We start from the raw sequence: 20,035 nt of genomic DNA on the forward strand, positions 1-20,035 counted from the left end.
AAACATTATTTAAAGGTTCTAACTAGCTTGTTTGCCGTGTGATTGAAATAATTCAGTTTTATTCCACAATTTATGTGTTTATAAATTTATTTTATTTTATTTTCCGATTTTAATTTTAATAGAAAGAATACTTGAAGATTATTGTGAATGAGTGAACTAAATAACAGGTTTTAGGACCTACTACGAAAGTTTATCGACGAGAAAGGGGGATATTTGCTCTCTGAAGTTTATTATGGAGGAATATACATTTTAGGAACGGTTTAAATATCATACTATTAAAAATGACCCTGCACAATAGTACCTATCCTTTGTTGAGTTTAAATACACCGGTGGTATTTCTAAAAAGGTGTTATACTATCATGACCGTGGCCTTGGTTATTTTGTACACAGGTTGCTTCACAGTAATGAATCGTGTGGAAAAACGCTGTAAATGTCAACTTTAATATTGTACTACGCAGTTAACTGTTAATTTGTCTATCGTTACGTCACGTAGATCTATTAGAGTTTTGTTATTACTCGTCGTTGTTGTTGTTTTCTCTGAAAGATTTATTTTTGGTTAGAATGTGAAATGTTCCATGACATGTTTTAGCATTTTCTAGTTAAGAATTTGCCGTAATAACAATTTTGATACATTTCAACTGCTGATACTATTATAATGAATTATTCCACCTTGAGTATGAAAAGATATATATATAAAAATAGAGTAACTGTTGAGCAAATAAATGTATCATATCCTCACCTACCCAAAAACTATTCCTTCCAACTTGAACAAAATCCATCCACTTAAAGCAAAATTGTCATAACCATCCACAACTCTTAATTAAAAAATACTTTTATCCAGCATATGGTTCTACCATTGAATATTAAAGGTTCTACTTAAGAAACAATTTTCTGTTACCTCCATATAAGTAAAATTCAAAGAACACTCACGTCACCTGCAATTAAAGCTTTTGTAAATAGCTCACATGGTAATTACTGCCAGCATTGACCCATATAAAACAGCTGTACAAGGGGTCTAGCATGGCTAATCAGCGGCAAGGTCTAGGTAGTGCGGAACCGATTGTACGTAATTAAACATACTTGAGAAACTCCGTGATTGGAATGCCGAAACTCTACTGGTATTGATAACCGGGTATAGGTAGTGAAGTGGATAAAAACGTTATCAGAGTGTTTGTTTGACGGTAATAGTCTGGACTAGCAACTTAATGTACACGTACCGTCCGCCGCGCAGTTATTTTTTGGCCACACGTGTGTTTGTAAATAATGTATCTATGTGTTGTTTCTCGTGACGTATTTATAGACTTTATGACGACCTCTTCGGAGTGATATTTATGTTCCTTCATCGCCTGATGATGGCCCCACAGCTGGGCTGAAACCGGTCGCCGCTCATCGGTGACATTGATCACATTGACGGATTAAAGGTATTTTAACCTCTAGATTAATGTTTGTTTGATTTGGCACAAGAGTAGGAAATGAATAAATGCCCCGAAGTGGTGTTTCGAATCAGGTTAATTTAGTTTAATATATATGAGTTAATAATCGAGTATGGTTGCTGCATGGCTTTTAAGGAGGTATCTAAATGCCACGTTACACAGCATCCTCAGGGGAAAACTTTTGCCAGGGTTGTAGGGGATAGGCTACTCCGTAAATATCTTGACGACAAATGGTGGAGTTCACATCACCTCCGTAGTCACCTGCCAAGTTTTGTCCTAATTTTGTATTTTTCCTTGTAAACTAACTGATTTTTCCTTTTGTTTTTGTTGTTGTAAATAATTAAAATAATGATCACTTTAAACATCCACACAGTTTAAACAGCTATGCTAGTCAACAACGCAGCCTTAGTAGTAAGGTAATGAGTTATCAATGACTGACCAAGGATGGGAGCAATACCGACTTACAGACTCATTGACTGGTAAATAACTATTTACCCATTCTGCTTGTCCTAATAAGATTTTTAATAGTCTTTGAGAAAACATTATGAATTTAACATTTTAAATGTTCAAGTAAAAAAGTGTCTAACCAAGAGACAAGATAGGTATAAAACCAAAACTTTCCTTACACAACTTTTACTCTCATAATTATGAATCTAGGATTGGGAAAGGGAAAATACCTGAACTCATTTATAGTTTCTACTCTTAACGACAATCTTTTGTTATTAAAAATCACCCTATGGTTAGCAAGGTGCTATATTTATGTTCAGGGATATTCCCCTTATACAGCTGGACTAGGTGTTAGGGAGTCGAGAAAATCTGAACTTGGTATCAAGGTTATGAAGACTAGCTCCTTTCAGACTAGAGCACGGAAACATACAATCATAGGGGTTATCCAATGATTGGCCATCAGAGCTGTTTAATACTCACACAATTTTCCGTCATAGCTCTATCCTAGTTTATGACCCAGGATACATCTACTACAAGGACGATACAGAGCTGTTACAGAAATACGGGTATGTGTCAACGAAAGATATTTATTCGAATATTGTGTTGAACAACTTTACCTTGGGAATACCAAGTGTTGCAACATAGTTGCATTAGAGTCAACGAACTCCAAACTCAAAAACCGGCGCGTCTAGTTCTGGCCGTCCACTAATCGTTCTTTATGAGGTAGAGGTCTGAACTGGATGCTGGATAAAAGTCTTATTTAGGGAGTCAACTTGGGCGAAATACTTATCATTTATCCATTTTGAGTATAGGAGAGCAAATTGATCGTACAATAGTGTGGACTAGCTAGTCTTGAATGCATTGTAGTTACTCACAGAACCTCGGTAAAATAATGACTTAGACCTTAGGATAAATGAAACACCAGCAATTAAATAATAGTGCTCCTCGGCAAATATATGATCATTAAAGAGATACTGTTTATGTTTAGACTTCATTTGCTCACCCTCCTACTTCAATACACTAAAATCTTAGAGGAAATCTTCTTTGTTCATGTTAGATATTCCTTTGATTAAAGAGTGTACTTTGTAATAAGCTTTGGACATTGATTAACACCCTTATTTGTGACTGCCTACCATTCAAAATTCTTTGCAGGTCCAACTTCCAAATTTTTGTACTAGACCCACCTAAGATATACGTTATATTTAATACAACTGAGTACTGCCTTTGGAAGCACCTCAACAAATCTGATGTACGATACAGGCTTGAGCAGGTCGTTAGTATGTCGGAATATCAACTCCTCGATGTCCCTAGGGCAGGGTCACGTGACACATGATGGATGTAGCACGAGGTTGAGGAGGATCATAAACCTAGGAGGAGCTGTTGACTGCTCCAAGGTCCAGGAGAACCATTTGGTATTTCCTAGGACAAAGCCAAGTAGCGCAGTCCACTCTACTGCTGTGGAAAATGTGTGGAAGGCTATAGTGTTAGTCATCCACAGGAGAAAAGCAATAACGTATGACATATCAACGAAACCTTACGACATGGAGATTTTAGAGGGAATAGCAAAATTATCAGTTGGACAGTTTCTAGTTGTTGATGTTTACTGTGGTGGGTCTTTTCAAAAAGAGAGTCACCACTTTCTTAAAATGCACTGAGGTGTTTAGGTTAGGTTAGTTTAGTTTATGATAATGCCAAACAAGAGGTAGAACTTACATTCTTCTGAACACACGGTAAAAATTGCTAATGCACATTGACGTCTTTGTTTTAATTTTCACCTTAACAGATAGCACAATATCACAGCCTTTGTGTTTGTAAATAAATATTTACATTCTTTGTAGATATCATAAACTAAACGAACGGAATCTAACTATTCTAAACCCCAAACTAAACAGAGCACAACCATATACCTAAATAAGTGGCCGCCACAGTGACTTTGTAATCGATTTCAAGCCGCAATACTAACTTGTTTTCCGTATAATCGACCACCAAGTGACAACAACCAGTGTGTAGCAAAGGGACTTGCCGTGTGACCCGGTTTGATTGGATAACCAGTTGTAGGTCACGTTGCGCAATCGCAGGACTATCTCCGACTTACATCAGAGAGTTCCTTCCGCGTCTCAGGCCGAGAGGATCTTGCTTCTGCTTTCACTGATCCGGCGGCGGAGGTGGGTTGTGCAACCGGGGGTGTTTGAACTGGCCAAGTGACAAGTGGGGTGTTTGAACTGGCTGAATGACAAGCGGGGTGCCTTAACTGGTTGACTGACAAGTGGGGTGTTTGAACTGGCTGAATGACAAGCGGGGTGCCTTAACTGGTTGACTGACAAGTGGGGTGCATGAACTGGCTGAATGACAAGCGGGGTGCCTTAACTGGTTGACTGACAAGTGGGGTGTTTGAACTGGCTGAATGACAAGCGGGGTGCCTTAACTGGTTGACTGACAAGTGGGGTATTTGAACTGGCTGACTGACAAGCGGGGTGCCTTAACTGGTTGACTGACAAGCGGGGGTGCCTGAACTGGCTGAGTGACAAGCGGGGTGCCTGAACTGGCTGAGTGACAAGCGGGGTGCCTGAACTGGCTGAGTGACAAGCGGGGTGCCTGAACTGGCTGAGTGACAAGCGGGGTGCCTGAACTGGTTGTGTGACAAGCGGGGGTGCCTGAACTGGCTGAGTGACAAGCGGGGGTGCCTGAACTGGCTGAGTGAAAAGCGGGGTGCCTGAACTGGCTGAGTGACAAGCGGGGTGCCTGAACTGGCTGACTGACAAGCGAGGGTGCCTGAACTGGCTGAGTGACAAGCGGGGGTGCCTGAACTGGCTGAGTGACAAGCGAGGGTGCCTGAACTGGCTGAGTGACAAGCGGGGGTGCCTGAACTGGCTGAGTGACAAGCGGGGTGTCTTTAACTGGCTGAGTGACAAGCGGGGTGCCTGAACTGGCTGAGTGACAAGCGGGGTGCCTGAACTGGCTGAGTGACAAGCGGGGTGCCTGAACTGGCTGAGTGACAAGCGGGGTGCCTGAACTGGCTGAGTGACAAGCGGGGTGCCTGAACTGGCTGACTGACAAGCGGGGTGCCTGAACTGGCTGAGTGACAAGCGGGGTGCCTGAACTGGCTGAGTGACAAGCGGGGTGCCTTACCTGGCTGAATGAAAAGCGGGGGTGTCTGAATTGTCTGACTGCCCAGCGGGGGTATCTAAAAAGGAGGGAAGATGCATGGATGACAACCTGGTGAACTGTCAAGTAGGATAAGACGTAGTGCAGCACGAAACATGTCATATGTATATAATTGAAATGTTGAAGTAATACAGGTGGAGGTAAGCCTAAGCCTACAAATGCATGTAGTACCGACTTGCTAATTAATCACAACAAGTAGGAGAGGAAGTACTTTTAACAAACAATTGGCCGGTGAAGGACGATGCGGGATTGACCGGCATATAAAAAGAAGAGGATAGGGAGATGAAAGTCTGTTTAGTAGAGGGTGGTGGAGGAGGCAGGGGTGTAAACGTAGGTTACTAATAATAGAGGGCGGATAGCTGGGCAACTTTGCCAAGCAGCAGGTGAAACCATATAAGGCTTACAGGACAAAGTGGATAATAATTTGGCGACTGCGAGAGTGGACGGAGAGTGGACTGCAGGGTGGACGGTAGGTAAATGTAGGTAGCTAAATCTAAAAAATCTTACAAGTGATGAGAGATGCACGATTGCAGATTTAGTCCGTCAAGGAGAATACTAGACCTTCAACAACCTCACAAAAATATTCAGGTCATAAATCTTAAAAAGCTTAACTGCAGAGAGAAATGTTCTGGGGTGAATATCTGCCGAGATACAAGATGGGAGAAGATCTAAGTAAAGTTACAGGTGCAAACATAATATGAGATTCTAATATACAAAGTTTTTTCATGCTTGAAGAGTGATGGACTAATGTGAAGCTAAAGAAGTAATGAACTAGTGTTCTATGCGAGAATGTACCGTCAGTTAAGAAAGTGAAATTGAGAATAGACAAAATATAAATAATCTATTAGTCTAGCAAAATTTGATGCAGTAATCAGGGAAATATAATTATCTTTGAAAGGCACGCTTGTAGGGGTGGTGGTGGTACACCCATAGTGTAAAATGTTTAGAGGAATATCCTAATTACTCCTTTCTAAGCTCAATTCAATATTAGCGCAACAGTAGAGTAGGATGAAAATATGACGCATACCTATAGAAAAACACCTAATCAAAAGAAATGCTATGAAACAAAATAAATTTGAAGATTTAACAACCGTGTATGTTGTTTAATCTTTGGGTTAATTGGACTGTTAGGTTTACTTATATCTAAAGTGTAACTATTTCAGTAGTATAATGTAATTTTGTTTAAACATTGATGTTTACATAAGATCTTAAAATAATGTAAATATAACGTCAACAAGAGAAATCGCTTATACATTTTCACTTAAGCGTAGCTAATGTAATAAATTAATAATTTACAAAGACATAATTATCACCACTAAAATACGATTATTTGGAACTACAATTTATTACAATATTCTCCCTCGTAAGTAAAACCAACAAATTCAGCCTATTATTCCAACATAAGGTAGCCTTCCAATTATTTCTAAGTTTAAGAAAAAACTATTTTGATTTTACAAAAGGAATCCCAGAAAAGCTGAAATGTCAAATTTATTTCCGTAATTTTACAAATCAGGAAAGGGTCAAGGTACGTTGCTTTTGTAAAAACACTTCGCTCAGTAACCAGATACTTTGGCCACCTTCAACCTGACAAATGACAAGTGCTTTGCCACCTAATGTATTCCCAATCCTTATCCTAGGCCATAAAACTCCGGAACATTTTCGAAACTGATTCCTTGAATGAATCGAAACAGCGGAAGTAAAATGACGTGTCGAAAACTTGACCCGAATTGCATCGAGGAGAGCAACAATTTACGAAATTTAATGGGCTATCAAGTTTAAAAACCTCAGTTATACTTCTGATGTGCTCGAAGCGCTGTGATAACCAGTTTGATATATAATAATATAGTTGTTGTCCTTATAGGAGGGCCTTCTGATGATTGATTTTTATGTGATTTCTGTTAATCGCGTGCTGAATAGGCATTAAGTTTTACTCTCGCTAAACATTAAATATATGATATCAATGAAGAATAATATAAATGAGTTGTATATAAAAAACTTGGTTTTAGAATTCATTCTATTTCTGGTTTTTCTCAAGTACTGAAAGTATATTTTTCATCACTAGAGCGTAAAGTGACTCTTTTCGAAACAAGGTCAAGTTGAAAATAGGAAAATTAACGAGTTTTGAAAAGGTATTATTAGTCCATGTGATGAACTATATTTTAGGCGTGATTGTCACACCATTATCTAAGCAAACTAAGCTACAAAACAAAATACCCCCACCGCAGTAAACCTGTAGACTAAGCAAATTTCCATTGGCCTGATTGGATTTACACTAAAATGTTTCCTTAAAATATCACATGTATCCCCCATTTATGGATCAGTATGCAAAGAGTAGTCTGTACTGTGAACGGAAAGCTATCACAATACAGGTAGTTCAAAACCTGTCAATAGTGTAATTTTCCTTTAGTAAAAAATACAATCAGGCTAATATAAATTCGCTAAGTCGGTTTGAGCGGTGGTGATATTTTATTACTGTGTCCACAAAATGATATAAAAAAACAATTCTCATAAAAATAACAAATCTTTTCTTTTATCAATGACTTATTCCATATGATTATTATAGTATTGAATTAAATTTGTTTAAATCAACCTGTATGGTATTGTAAAACCTAGTGCATTTGGTAGTTCTGCTTGTTTGCATTCAAACATTATGAGTTTTTGTTGCCATGGATACCAATCAATTTACTTTTAAAAGATTCACCTCAGAACTTTGAAAGCCCACAGGGCAGAGTCCTAGGCCAATATTGAGCGGGAATAGTTATATATATATCCTTGGAGCTGTAGCTTTATTTTGTCCAATTTGAGCCCAGTCGGTTCAGTATATTTTTGAGTTTAGTTAATACAAACTCACACAGAGACAGATAGACACCACCTCTTCTTTATAATATGGATTTTTCTATTGTGAACAAGCAGCTGTTTAGTAAGGTAATGCATCATTTCGTCTATTACAATCATGTTTGTTTTGATTATACTATCGATATGACGAACTAGTTTGACATCAATAGTTTTCTTGCACGTCATGGATTTTTAGTGCAATAAAAAGTTCCCTGTGTCATCCATTTTCTTGGATTTGACCTAAGTAAATTTTAATCCAGTCGACAACCAGTTTAAATCATTCAATACGACCGATAGTACTTTCGATACAACCGATCGCTCACAATCGAAGTTGATATTTGAGCGAAATGTACTGTTGAAATGTACGAATTGAAACCAGCTGTTTCTACCCAGTGTATTTTTCTTTACTTTAACAACAGTGCATGCTTTAATTATTGAAGGAAACGTTTCCATTATGACCTACCTCTATTTATTCTGGTATTTTCCATTAACAAAATTAAGTATAAGTGTACTGAGTGTACTCGTTAGTAAATTATCCGAAGAGGAAATCGGAAAGCTTAACTATCCATTTATAAAATGTCTTTGTTATTTTTTTAACGAACATCCCATTACATTAGTAACTACCTGAAGCACATTTTTTGTTTCTTAATGCTGTAAAAAGCTAACGATGTGACACATTATGACATCAACCACTCTTTGTCAGATAATTACTCTCTGAGTGTGCAAAACCACGACTTTTTAAGTGGCGAAACCACATGTTAGTGGTCAGGCTACTAGTATCAAATCAAATCAAATCAAATCGTTTATTTGCACATTAGATTTGTATACAATAACATGTAACAAATATCATGCATCGTCAATATTTACAAACTAAAACTAAAACATACAACATGAGAATCTACATATCATTAGTTGTTAGAGTAGTGCGATAATAGGATTGTGTTTAGCGCCAGATTGATGGACTTGTAAAGTATCTGAAAATTAAAGAATCCCTATAAAACATTATATATAGTAAAATAAGATTCCTTACAACCCCACAATTCTGTACTGACTGGGATGGTGGCGTCGTCCTGCAATCCAGCTACAAGGAGGTCAAGAATTGTGGATATTTATAGGAATGCACTGTGGATGCGATACTTCCTGGCGTGGATTAACGTCCAGACTATTGAGTACTACGACTATCCGCAGTACTAACCTGATAATTAGACCAGTGCGTTAATACCAAGGTAAAAATGTGGTTCGGATTCCACTATAAACTGTAGGTCCCTTTTGCCATTAGCTGTATGGCCTAATAATTAACAGCTGTGTCTAAGAATATATGTTGGTCTTAGTCACTAGCAAGACTACAAGATCGCGCCACTCATACTACACTCATCCTTCGCTCATATTTGGGTTGAAATACGCACATAGTGGCGTCCCCATCTTAAATAATTGATATAATTGATAATTCAGAAATATACGTACCGTTTGGAGTTCGTGCGTTAAGATCACATATTTAGCATCAATATTTTTTGTGTTGAACCTGCATGAATTAATATGCTACCAACTGACTATTAGTGATTAGATAGAAGATAGATAACACAACTACAGTCAAACTACTAACCATTTAATGATCGACCAAGTTTTCTTTGCTGGAAGATTGCTGTTGTTTAAAATCTTGATTGCACTATGACTTCTAGAATTTCGAGACATCTGAAATAGATAGAAAAACTTGAAACGTGAAAAACACAGTGGCTAGGCTTACTGTATGTTTCTGTTTCCAGTTATATTAATCGTTATTGTAAAAAGACATGCTTGGTATTTAAAGTTTGAAACATCAACCACAACCTCAAAATATTACAGCTTAAGTCGGATAAAATTAATAGATTCAATCGTTGCACACGAAATGATTACCTTTGATGAACTTAGTAAGCTTTCTTGAGGAAATTAAATAATCTATTAGAAACTTTGTGTCCAAAATCACAGATTGTATACAGTAGTTACCAAGTTATGTAAACATATTCACCACCTTCACAACTAGAAGACAATCGCCCACAATCATGGTGCTGTAACAGTCAACTTCCTTACAGGGGTTTACGACTAAATGGTTGTAAATCAGCGCCTTTATCGACTCTTTCTCCTTATCGCTTCCTATAGGCAGTTTTACGTGGACATTTTAGATCTGTAGGTCTTGTGGTAGAACATTCTACTTAGTAACTAAAAAAACCGGCCACAGCAAACCTGCAGACTAAGCGAATTTCAACTTGTCTGATTACATTTTTACTAAAATTTCCATAAATACGACATATTTATTCCCATGTTTAAGACAGTTAGATTTAACGAGTGCTTAGGTTTGCTGCTTAGGGGAAGGTAAAACGTGTTTCTTTGACCAAACGCCAATAATATAGGATGAAATAAATAAGTTTGCCAAATGTTTTCGACATTATGTCCATAAACAAGTAAACTACAACAGTTTTCATTTTCTCCCTGAGAATAACATAGGAACTTTAAATTAGACTTTTTCTAACTTTTCTCCGTGGCCGTTAGGCATACAACAGCGCTTCAAGATATTAATTTAATTTATTTTAGTTAACTCTACAAAATGGTTTAGAAAGCTATTGCAAAATCTTTTGTTTTAAGGGTCCAAAATGGGAAAAATCCATTTTTACCCCATAAAAACCCCCATAAATCCCCGTTCCCATGGTCCGATCATGCTGGTTCGCGAGCTCGTTCGAAGAAATGTAGGTTTACACATTTATACCGAATTTCATCAAAATCGGATCATTTTTGCTCGAGTTATCGTACTAACGGACATATATTATGAATTCGAACGGATGGTGTTTTTGACCTCTGGGGACCTCAAAATGAAAAATAACTCGGTCCCGGGTCCAGGTCTTACCATGAGACCTACGGTAATAGGGTTTTTCCTATATGGGAAGTTAACTAATATCTGCAGTGCGGCATTAAAATGTCAAGAATTGTCCTGATTACAATTTAATTGTCCATAATAGCGGATCGTTAAAATTCGCATATTTCATAGCAATATTTTTTGGAATAATTAATTTTATTTTAATCAATTGAACCCAAGCCACGCATTATTTATTGAGAAACTAAATATTTAAGTGTAGACAATGTTGCATTAGCATTACAGTATATCATTTTTTCACCTCTAGTTTTTCAGCCTAACTTATCTCTGTGGTGTGTGTGGCTTAGGTCGAGTAATGTTTTAATATGTTTGGTTTTATCACCTGAAGCACAGAAAACATACTACTATAACCCAGAATGCCAACCGCATGGTAACGCTTTTTACCATGCGGTTGGCATTCTGGGTTATAGTAGTATGTTTTCTGTGCCTGAAGACGGCATGAGAATTCAGATCCCGAAACGTTGTGTATTGTATATTACCATTGTGAAGGAACATCTCCTCAAAAACCTTACAACATTAAACATCTTAAATTCCAAACACAATTCCATTGAGTAAACCTTGCACCCCAAGTTTCCCCACAACACTTTCCCAAACCCCATAAAACACGTTGCAACCTCTTGCAGCTCCGCCACGTTAACGTGTTGTTGCCCAACGTTTGTCACGTTTTGTCACGACGTTAGAGAGGCATTGTGATGAGAATCGTGTGATTTTTGTGCCTAGTTTGGTGACAATGCCACAGTGTGGCTCAACATGTACTCCGCTGTGGCGCTGGTAGGCTAATTAAAACTGAGTAATATAGTTGCTAAGATCGTAGCATGCAACGGAAGAGGATTTTTGCATGTAGAAATTTTGAATATATCGATTGATAAAGTAGCGTTACCTGGAGGTATTCTAAAAATGTTCACAGGGTGTCCCCGAACTCTCCACCGACCTTTAAGGGACCATTCCAAGACCAAAGGCAAACTAAAATATCACTTAAAGATTCCAACTCAAACATTACCTACAGAAAAAACTATTTATTTTATTTTAGAACAACTTTTGTAGCACCGTTAGGACCTATTTTGTATTTGTATAGTGTTTAGTATCAAAATGGCGACTATTTACAGTTTTTAATCTTAAATAACATACAATAAGTAAACAAAACTACTGCAGTAACGTTTTATTTCTACCATTTGATCACAATTTTAACGATATCAAATTTAAGATATCAGTTCATGAAGGACAAAACTCATTTTTTAATTGAAAGCTAAACAAATGATGTGTGAGCTATGTTACTGGCAAAGATCTGCTAATATTTCAACTTGGACGATTAAAAACCCAATGATCAAGAAGAGTTGGGTCCAGTTTCGAACCACGTTCAGACAATTCTCGTTGGTGGACATTGTTTACAGGAAGTTTTAGGAGGACTAGAGGAAGATTTAAACCCAGAACAGACCAACAGTTAAGTCCAAGGTAGAGGGGTCTAGGACCACCACGTACAACGGTGTACTAGAGTCGCAGTACCTGTCATTGTAGAGTCCTTGGAGAAGACGTGCTGCCCACTGTGTTAAATATACAAACACCTTAAAACTATTTTTTTAACCACTTTTATAGGGATAAATGATTAAATGATTTCTAAGATTGTTTTTGTCTTGAATACGACTTGGGAATCTATTTCACTCCTAGACGATAATATCATAGATAAAACATACTCCCTTAGTAGATTTCTCATCCTTATGGAACAGCTGAAGACAATTTTATTGTTAGTTCTGTACGTTGTACTAGAGGTCGAGTTTTACTTACAATTAGTTTCTTGTTATTTCAGTAAAACTTCATTTAACCAAATAACGTGATCGAATCATAACGAAAAACGTTTTAGAAAGAGGACGTTTGCAGAAATTTTGAACTCGTCCTCTATTGGTATAACCAAATAGTAAAGCACAAATCGAGAAATGAACCCTAAAATTATATACTGTAAATCAAATTTACGACACTAGCGCCCAGTGTCACAAAACATGAACTAGACACGAAAAACGAGCTTCAAAATTTACAATGAGAAGGCTACTTGTGTTGGTTAGTCAATTATAATACTAACCTATATCGGTGCATTTATTGAACAAAATATGAACGATGAATCATCTATTTTAATACAGGTCGTCCAGTGGTTGAACACTCGACCAAAAATATTTAATGTAGGCTACAGACTTCTCTATTTTCACCCCAAACTGTAAATAAAAAAAAATCATTGTAAATCATTGTTAGTCAACGTTGCTCAGATTTAAGTTGTTGTTCTTGTTGTCTTGTCAAGTTCTCTCATTAAGTAGATTCTAAGCCCCTTTGCATGTTTGGCTTGACCCTTAGTTACAGGAACATTGAGTAAGCATTATATAAAAAATAAATTGTAAATTGGTTTGTTTGGACCGTTGGAAGCAAAATAAAATAAAATAAAATAAAATATACGATTGGAATTTCTTCCTTCTATTTTGATTTATGTTTAGATTTCGTCACCAGCATGGTAACCAATAAGGCCCAAATGTTAAATTAATTTTTTTGTGCTCCTTTTTTATCCCATTTTAATTTATAAAGGGATTCTGCACATCTACAAGAAAATATCTTTCTAACAGTATGCATAGATTATCCCTGCGATGCACATAAGCTGAGAAAAAAATTTTCAAGAAACATGCTTGCCTATTAATAAATACGAGAGGTCGTCCAGTGGTCGAAACTCGACCAAAAATATGTATAATGTACTCACTTATCTATTTTCACCCCACACTGTAAATAAAACATGTGATTGGAGTTTCCTCCATTTGTTTTGATTTTCTGTTTATATTTCGTTGTTATGTCGTAACCAGCATAGCAACGCATAAGATCCATGTTAATTTTTTCAAATTTTTAAACTCATTTTTTGTGCTTATCTTTGAGCCTATTTAAATTTATAAAGGGATTCTGCACACCTACAGGAAAATAGCTTTCCAACGGTATGCGTAGATTTTCCCTACGATTCACACGAGCTGAGAAAAAAGGTTTTAAAGAAACATGCTTGCCTATTAATATATAGATAGGATTTTAAGGACAATGTTGTAGAAGTAAATACTGAATAGTCTATAATAGTGAAACAGTATATATGTTCTCATAAAAACACTCATTATTGGCACCGGTATGAGCTTGAACTACTATTATGAGTCTAGATTGTAATTTCAGTTATGTAATAAGCTCCAGATTTTTACAAAAAATTATACAAAACATAAACTGTTGCTTGTGGTGATAAAAATGCTAATAAATATACACATATTTTCAAACGGCACCATACTAGATAAAAAATCAACTTTCCATCCGAACCAATAAGTGAAAACGTTCAAACGTCGAAGCATGTTCCAAAATAATGAGCACTTGTTTCCTCCTCTAGAGTTTCATTCCCCAAACCCTAATTGCAGCTCTACTAAACTAATCAGGTCAGTATACCAGTTATGTGGCCTGCTATCTGGTATTCCTGTGTTATACAACTGGTGTGATATCTAGATCAGTGTGTGTGTAATTGTGTAATATACCAAGTGCACGCGTGATACATGCATCTCTCTCTCTCTCTCTCTCTCTCCCTCTCTCTCTCTCTCTCTCTCTCCCTCTCTCTCCCTCTCTCTCTCTCTCTCTCTCTCACCCCCTCCCTCTCCTTCAGACATACAACACATGTGCCATGTTGCTCAACTCTCAACACAATTGTACATTGTCAAATTATATAATAGCCCCTCTTTCGTCGGTGGCGCTCCCCTTTTGATTGAAAGGAATTGTGTCAAATATCTTTCGAGAGGACTAGGAAGCTTATAGGGAGGAAGCTTTGGCCAAACAGATAAACTAAGGAACTTAGAGAACTTGGATAAGTATTTATTAATTTTCTTTGTTTTATAACAATGTTTGTGGTTAATGAGTCGGGGGCTCAGTCGGTAGCGTCACGGACTTCTGATCCAAGGCAGCGATGTCGTGGGTTCGGATCCTGGTCACTATCGTAAACATTTTATCAGTACAGTTCACCTTCGTACTGCACCGGATCACTCCTTGCTTTGCTGTATACGATCCACGAACGGGCAGTTAGTCTACGCTATGTCGACGGGCAAATGCAAGGTTAGAGGCCAACCTCTTTGTTAAAAAACACAAAAAAAATGAAGATTTGACGAATACAACGCTTTTTCAATAAATTATCCATGCAATAGCTGTTTTCTCAGTGTTTTTCGTCAACAATTTACTTTATTTTTTCTTAAACAAGTGTAATTGTGTCTCAGTGTCGGAGAAAATACTAGCCAATACTAGCCCCTAAGTTAAAGGTAGTTAACGAATTTAAATACGGAAAATGTATTGATAACAATATTTCGTTCCGCATAAGCAATATCACATGTATTATCAACGAAGGAAGTGTTTTTTCAACAAGTAATCGTGTACCTACATTATACACCTCATATGAATGTTTGGCTATTGTTGTTTTTTACCAATCGGAGTTTTATTTGTGAATCGATGCAACATATACCCCTTATTTTTATTTTTGAAGAGATAATTATAACTACCATCACATTAAGGTGGCCCACGAAATATTACGTTTTACACACAATGGAATAACTCACTTACTTCTCGAAAAATTCATGATAGTGGCAATTTTAATTATTCCAATTTAGAGGTATAAGGGTAATATAATGACTCTACTAAGCATTGCGTCAAACGAGTAGATTACTATTTCCTCTAATCTTCAATTTTCACGAAACAGCTGCACGTAAGCGTTAATCCCGATACAATAAAACGACCTTCACAATGATAGACTGACAATTATTACAATTACTTTCAGTCATCCAGTGATTACCTGATTACATGGCGCGGCGCGGTGAGTCTGAATATCATAAATACTCAAGCTGAGATGTCAGTAATGAAGTTCACTCGACCCCTTCACCTCGCCATGTTTAAACATCCGTTGACTTCACGTTGACGAAAAATTGAAGGCTGCACTTTACTTTAGGTCCTGCACTCATTCGAATGAAAATATCGATCGATATATCGATTAATCGCTTGTTTCATTCAATATATCGTTTGGTTAGTTAGGTTAAGGTTAACCTAACCTAACTAACCAAACGATATATCGAATGAAATAATCGAATAATCGAAATTTTCATTCGAATGAGTGTAGGACCTAAAGTTAAGTGCAGCCAAATTGAAACACGTCAAGAGAAAACTGATGTAATGGGCATTCGGTAACGGCATGAAATGTTTATGTCTGACTAGGGGATCATAGCAGCAATTGCTGCTTTAGTTAGGTATGTATACGAATTGAAATTAAATACACACTTTTTTCACGTGGACGGTCTTTCCCTAAACGATACATATCACCACTGCTTAACCTAAAAACAGAACACTAAAATCAATAAATTTACAAATACGCAATGTTTGCATCAGCTGGTATATTTAACAGCTTATAGAAACACTGTAGCAGTACTATTAGAAAATGACTGGATCTTTAAAGGTCTATGGGGCAGAGCAGGAGTAAGTTTTGACACTTCTGATATTTTTCCCACCACCTTGGACCTTTCAAATGAATCCTCAACAGCCATGCTACCTTTTTCTTAGCTCGAAAAATTTCGTGGAGACCGATTCGCTTACGGAATTAAATTTATAGATGGAATAGATAGAAGCTCACAACCTTTTTAACCAAATCAAACTTGGGGAATGACTTGATGAGTTGTATCAACTATTATGACCAATCAACCTGCTCAGCAACAAAAAATAAGGTATAAAATAGAATTTTAGAAACTAGCGCATTTTGTGACTGGCTCATACAACTACATTCTTTTAAAAAATTGGCTAGAGCTGGTCCATATAGATGGGATGTCTATTTCAGTATCCAATAGTCAATGATAGAAGATAGATAAATAATATATGTGCGAATTAACATATTTGGTCAACATCAACGCTCTCTAGACTTACTAGACATTGATCAAAATATGAGCCAGATTATAGGATGAAAAGTCTACAATATCAAAGTCAGCGATATAACGATGCAGTGACAGCTAGGGCCATTAGACATATCAACGATCTCTGTGTTGTAGATAACTGTGTTAGTAAACAAAGCCATCAGACACCGTTTTGCCGTCTCCTTGTATCATCATAGGTGCGATCACCATTTGGATATTTACAGGTTACATCGCTGCCTCTTTTGAATATTTTTGTCTTCTGTAATTATAAAAAAAAAATATTAAATATAATAACTCTCCTAAGAAAATGTTAAAATGTGAATTATGCATTCAACTGGATGAAAACCCCACTGTATGATCAGTTGCATTTTTGCTCGGACAATGTTTTTTTTTTTTTTTTTTTTTTTACTGTTTAACTAAACTTTACACTCTTTCTAAATTTTCCGATTTAAAAAAATATCAAATACCTGTTAAAGAAATAACATCCAGTAGCAGAGAACACCTAATCATTGGTGTGATGATGTCATGAGCAGCAGCAAAACTATGAGGACTTTCAGCAGAACAAGCAAACGCGTAAACGTCATCATCGGTTTCATCTTCCTTAGCAGAAGAAACAATGTCAACGCAATGGATATCGTCGTTCCTTAGGAGTACATCAGCGACAACCACGTTACTATTTCTGTCAGAATCCCTCAGCCATAGTAGCAATAAAAACAAATACAACAACAACGTCTTCACGTTCCTCAACAGAAGCAACTGCAACGTTTTCATGTTTCAGAAGTAGCAGAATAGACAACAGTCACTATTTCTGTTTAACTTTTCTTACCCATGAGTAACAACCACAACACTGTTGTCAGCATTACAGTCTTCAGCAGAAGAATCAACACCGTCATCGTCGAAGACTTCCTCAGCAGCGATAACTATCTGTTAGAGTTTTCGTCAGCTAAGAGACGATAAATACAACGTCATCAAGCTCCTCAGCAGGAGAAGCGACTGAACGTCATCTTCGACGTCACCACGATCTTCAGCGGTAGCAGTCCTCCCCACCTTATCACTGCATCATTGATACCATACGGCCTTGCAGGTAGAAAGCCCTGTTCAGCACTCCAGTCCGGCCAGTCTTACTGCAACATCAGTGATAGTGCGCGAGTGCGTGGGTCTGCGTGTGTGTATGACAATCGTGTGTGTATTAGGATAAGTGAACACACAATACAACCAAACTTGGTGAGTCCACTGGGATATTTGAAAATTTGATGTAAAATATTTAACCTAATTTTGTCAGTGGTAATCTTATGATGACATCTTGACGGATTTTAGGTTATGTTTCGTTTTTTGCATATATTGACTGAAATATTATTGAAAGTAGAAGCTGGAAATGAATTGAATCATTCATTAGATATTTAAAAAGATGTATACAAAATATTTGTACCTATTTGTGTTATGAGACAGTGGTAAATTACAAGAACTACTTCAAAACCTTGGGCTCTACAGTTATTCATACCTAAAAGTATGATGATTTAAATCCTAATTTGCACTGCATATTTGAAGCTGTTGTAATTTTAATAGACCAATATTGAAGATAAAATATCCATGGTAAAATATATATGGACATGGTTAAATTGTATAGGCTATCATGCATTCAATGTTAAAAGGTGACACATCATACATACATCTAACATAGCATATAGGTTAGAAAACCCCTCCTGGCTATAAAGTTTACCTTTCCAACACTTTATTTATTACTCATGATAAAATTTCAACAATCATGCTACTTACAATTTTTTTAATATCATACAATACAATTTTTGTAAGCTACAAAGAAACTGAAATTATAATTTACTCAATTAATTGGTAATAACTTTAACTGTCTTAGTATGAAGCAAAAATTACTTTGATCTTTATGTATTAAATACTACCCTCGAATGATGACCACTAAGAATAATTTTCAATAGCAAAAAGTTCAGTTTATAGGCCTACTACAAGCTACAACAAAATATTTATCGTTTAAAGAGTCCTTTCTGAATAAGAACAATGTCAGACTGATACATATTGAGAATATTTAACAAGACATTTTTTAAATCTACAAAACAAGATTTTCATTCTGTATTAAGATCATTTTATACCGTGAGAGCTCTATAACTATTGAGAATAACTTTGATATTTGGCTGTTAATTTTTTTACCAAACCAAGTGTATATTACCTTTTGAGAATTGGAGATCTTAAAACAAATTGATGCAACTTTACATAAGAGAAAAGCTCAAATGATTCGACCAGTTCTTCTTTTGAAGTTAGGCTAAATGAAACTAAAAGAACGTGTCCTTCTAACCCAATCCCCACGGCAAACATAGTTTGGAAAAATTAATATGAACAAAATTTACCTTCTTGTGACAGACTTATGGTTATCAAAACTCTAAAATTCCCATTGGAATAAAATTGATTTTGAACATCCTGTAGAGTGGTGGGAGGGGATTTGAAAGGACATAATGCGAGTATGTAGTTGATGCAATAAAACTGGTAATGACCATTCCACCTCAAATGACCTACTGACGATTGGGTAACAAACCTAACACCAAATGAGAATCTAAATAGTACGTATTTTCTCATTTCACAAGATATATGAAATATTCAAAATCAGTTAAACCATTAAGCGCTCAACTTATGCATAAGGCGTTTTAAACAGTTAAACATTTTAACACTTGCATAAACATTGTTTTGACAGTTTGTTTAAATTGAAACAGCTGATTATTAAATATTTATTTCACTGCCAAACCAAAGTTTGAAAAAATTGTCCCAGACTTCGGGGATTAAGTTTTGGATGAAGAGAGCCAAGTAAAATAATCAGTATTTGATTGACACTATTTTCATCTATATCAAGTGATCTTCAGTGCAATTTTTGCTCAATAATAACAACTGATGTTTTCCCCTTGGAATTGTATTATTAATTTGCTAGTATACTGTGGATGGCTTGTTATAAAAACATGTTACAAGCTTTTTGTTTAATTTTCCCTTGTTATTTTGTTCAACCAACATAGTAACTTGCCAACCCATATGGCCAATGTCAAAAAATATTGACTTTCATTTTTTTTTTTTTTTAGATTTTAGTTTGCAGTTTTAACTGCATTAAACACGGTTTGCAGAACAGAAATATAAACCCAAACACCAGCTACACATTTTATAAAACCAAGCAGACGAACACACACACACAGCTGTTTTAGAGCAGTACTGCAATTAACCCAAGTCGACACAAAAAATAAATGAGTACCTTAAAGAGAAGTTATTTTTAAGGAATAAAACGTCTGGTTTTATTCACAGTCAATGATGTT

At 36.4% G+C, this 20,035-nt stretch overlaps 2 protein-coding genes across 3 annotated transcripts in view; one reads left to right on the forward strand and one right to left on the reverse strand.

Moving 5' to 3' along the window:
* The window catches only part of LOC128999846 (scavenger receptor class B member 1), a 160,028-nt gene that overhangs the window by 19,396 nt on the left and 120,597 nt on the right, over positions 1–20,035 (forward strand). Inside the window, exon 1 of one of the 2 annotated variants that reach the window (XM_054426554.1) lies at positions 17,805–17,936. The exons of the other annotated variant lie outside the window; for it this stretch is intronic. The gene's annotated coding sequence lies outside the window, so the exon portion shown is untranslated. Of the gene's footprint in view, positions 1–17,804; positions 17,937–20,035 lie in introns of those variants that run through there. 2 annotated transcript variants of the gene reach the window in all.
* Positions 4,302–5,147, reverse strand: LOC128999574 (uncharacterized). The gene has a single exon (XM_054426149.1). The coding sequence runs from the start codon at positions 5,145–5,147 to the stop codon at positions 4,302–4,304; it is 846 nt and encodes a 281-aa protein (XP_054282124.1).

The sequence above is a fragment of the Macrosteles quadrilineatus genome, unplaced genomic scaffold (assembly GCF_028750875.1).
Source record: "Macrosteles quadrilineatus isolate MER2022 unplaced genomic scaffold, UCM_ALF_1.0 Scaffold_8__2_contigs__length_117827958, whole genome shotgun sequence".
NCBI classification, from domain to species: domain Eukaryota; kingdom Metazoa; phylum Arthropoda; class Insecta; order Hemiptera; family Cicadellidae; genus Macrosteles; species Macrosteles quadrilineatus.

Excerpts from the sequence above, each read along its gene's own strand:
- LOC128999574 (XM_054426149.1), bottom strand. The coding sequence starts at position 5,147 with ATGACATGTTTCGTGCTGCACTACGTCTTATCCTACTTGACAGTTCAC.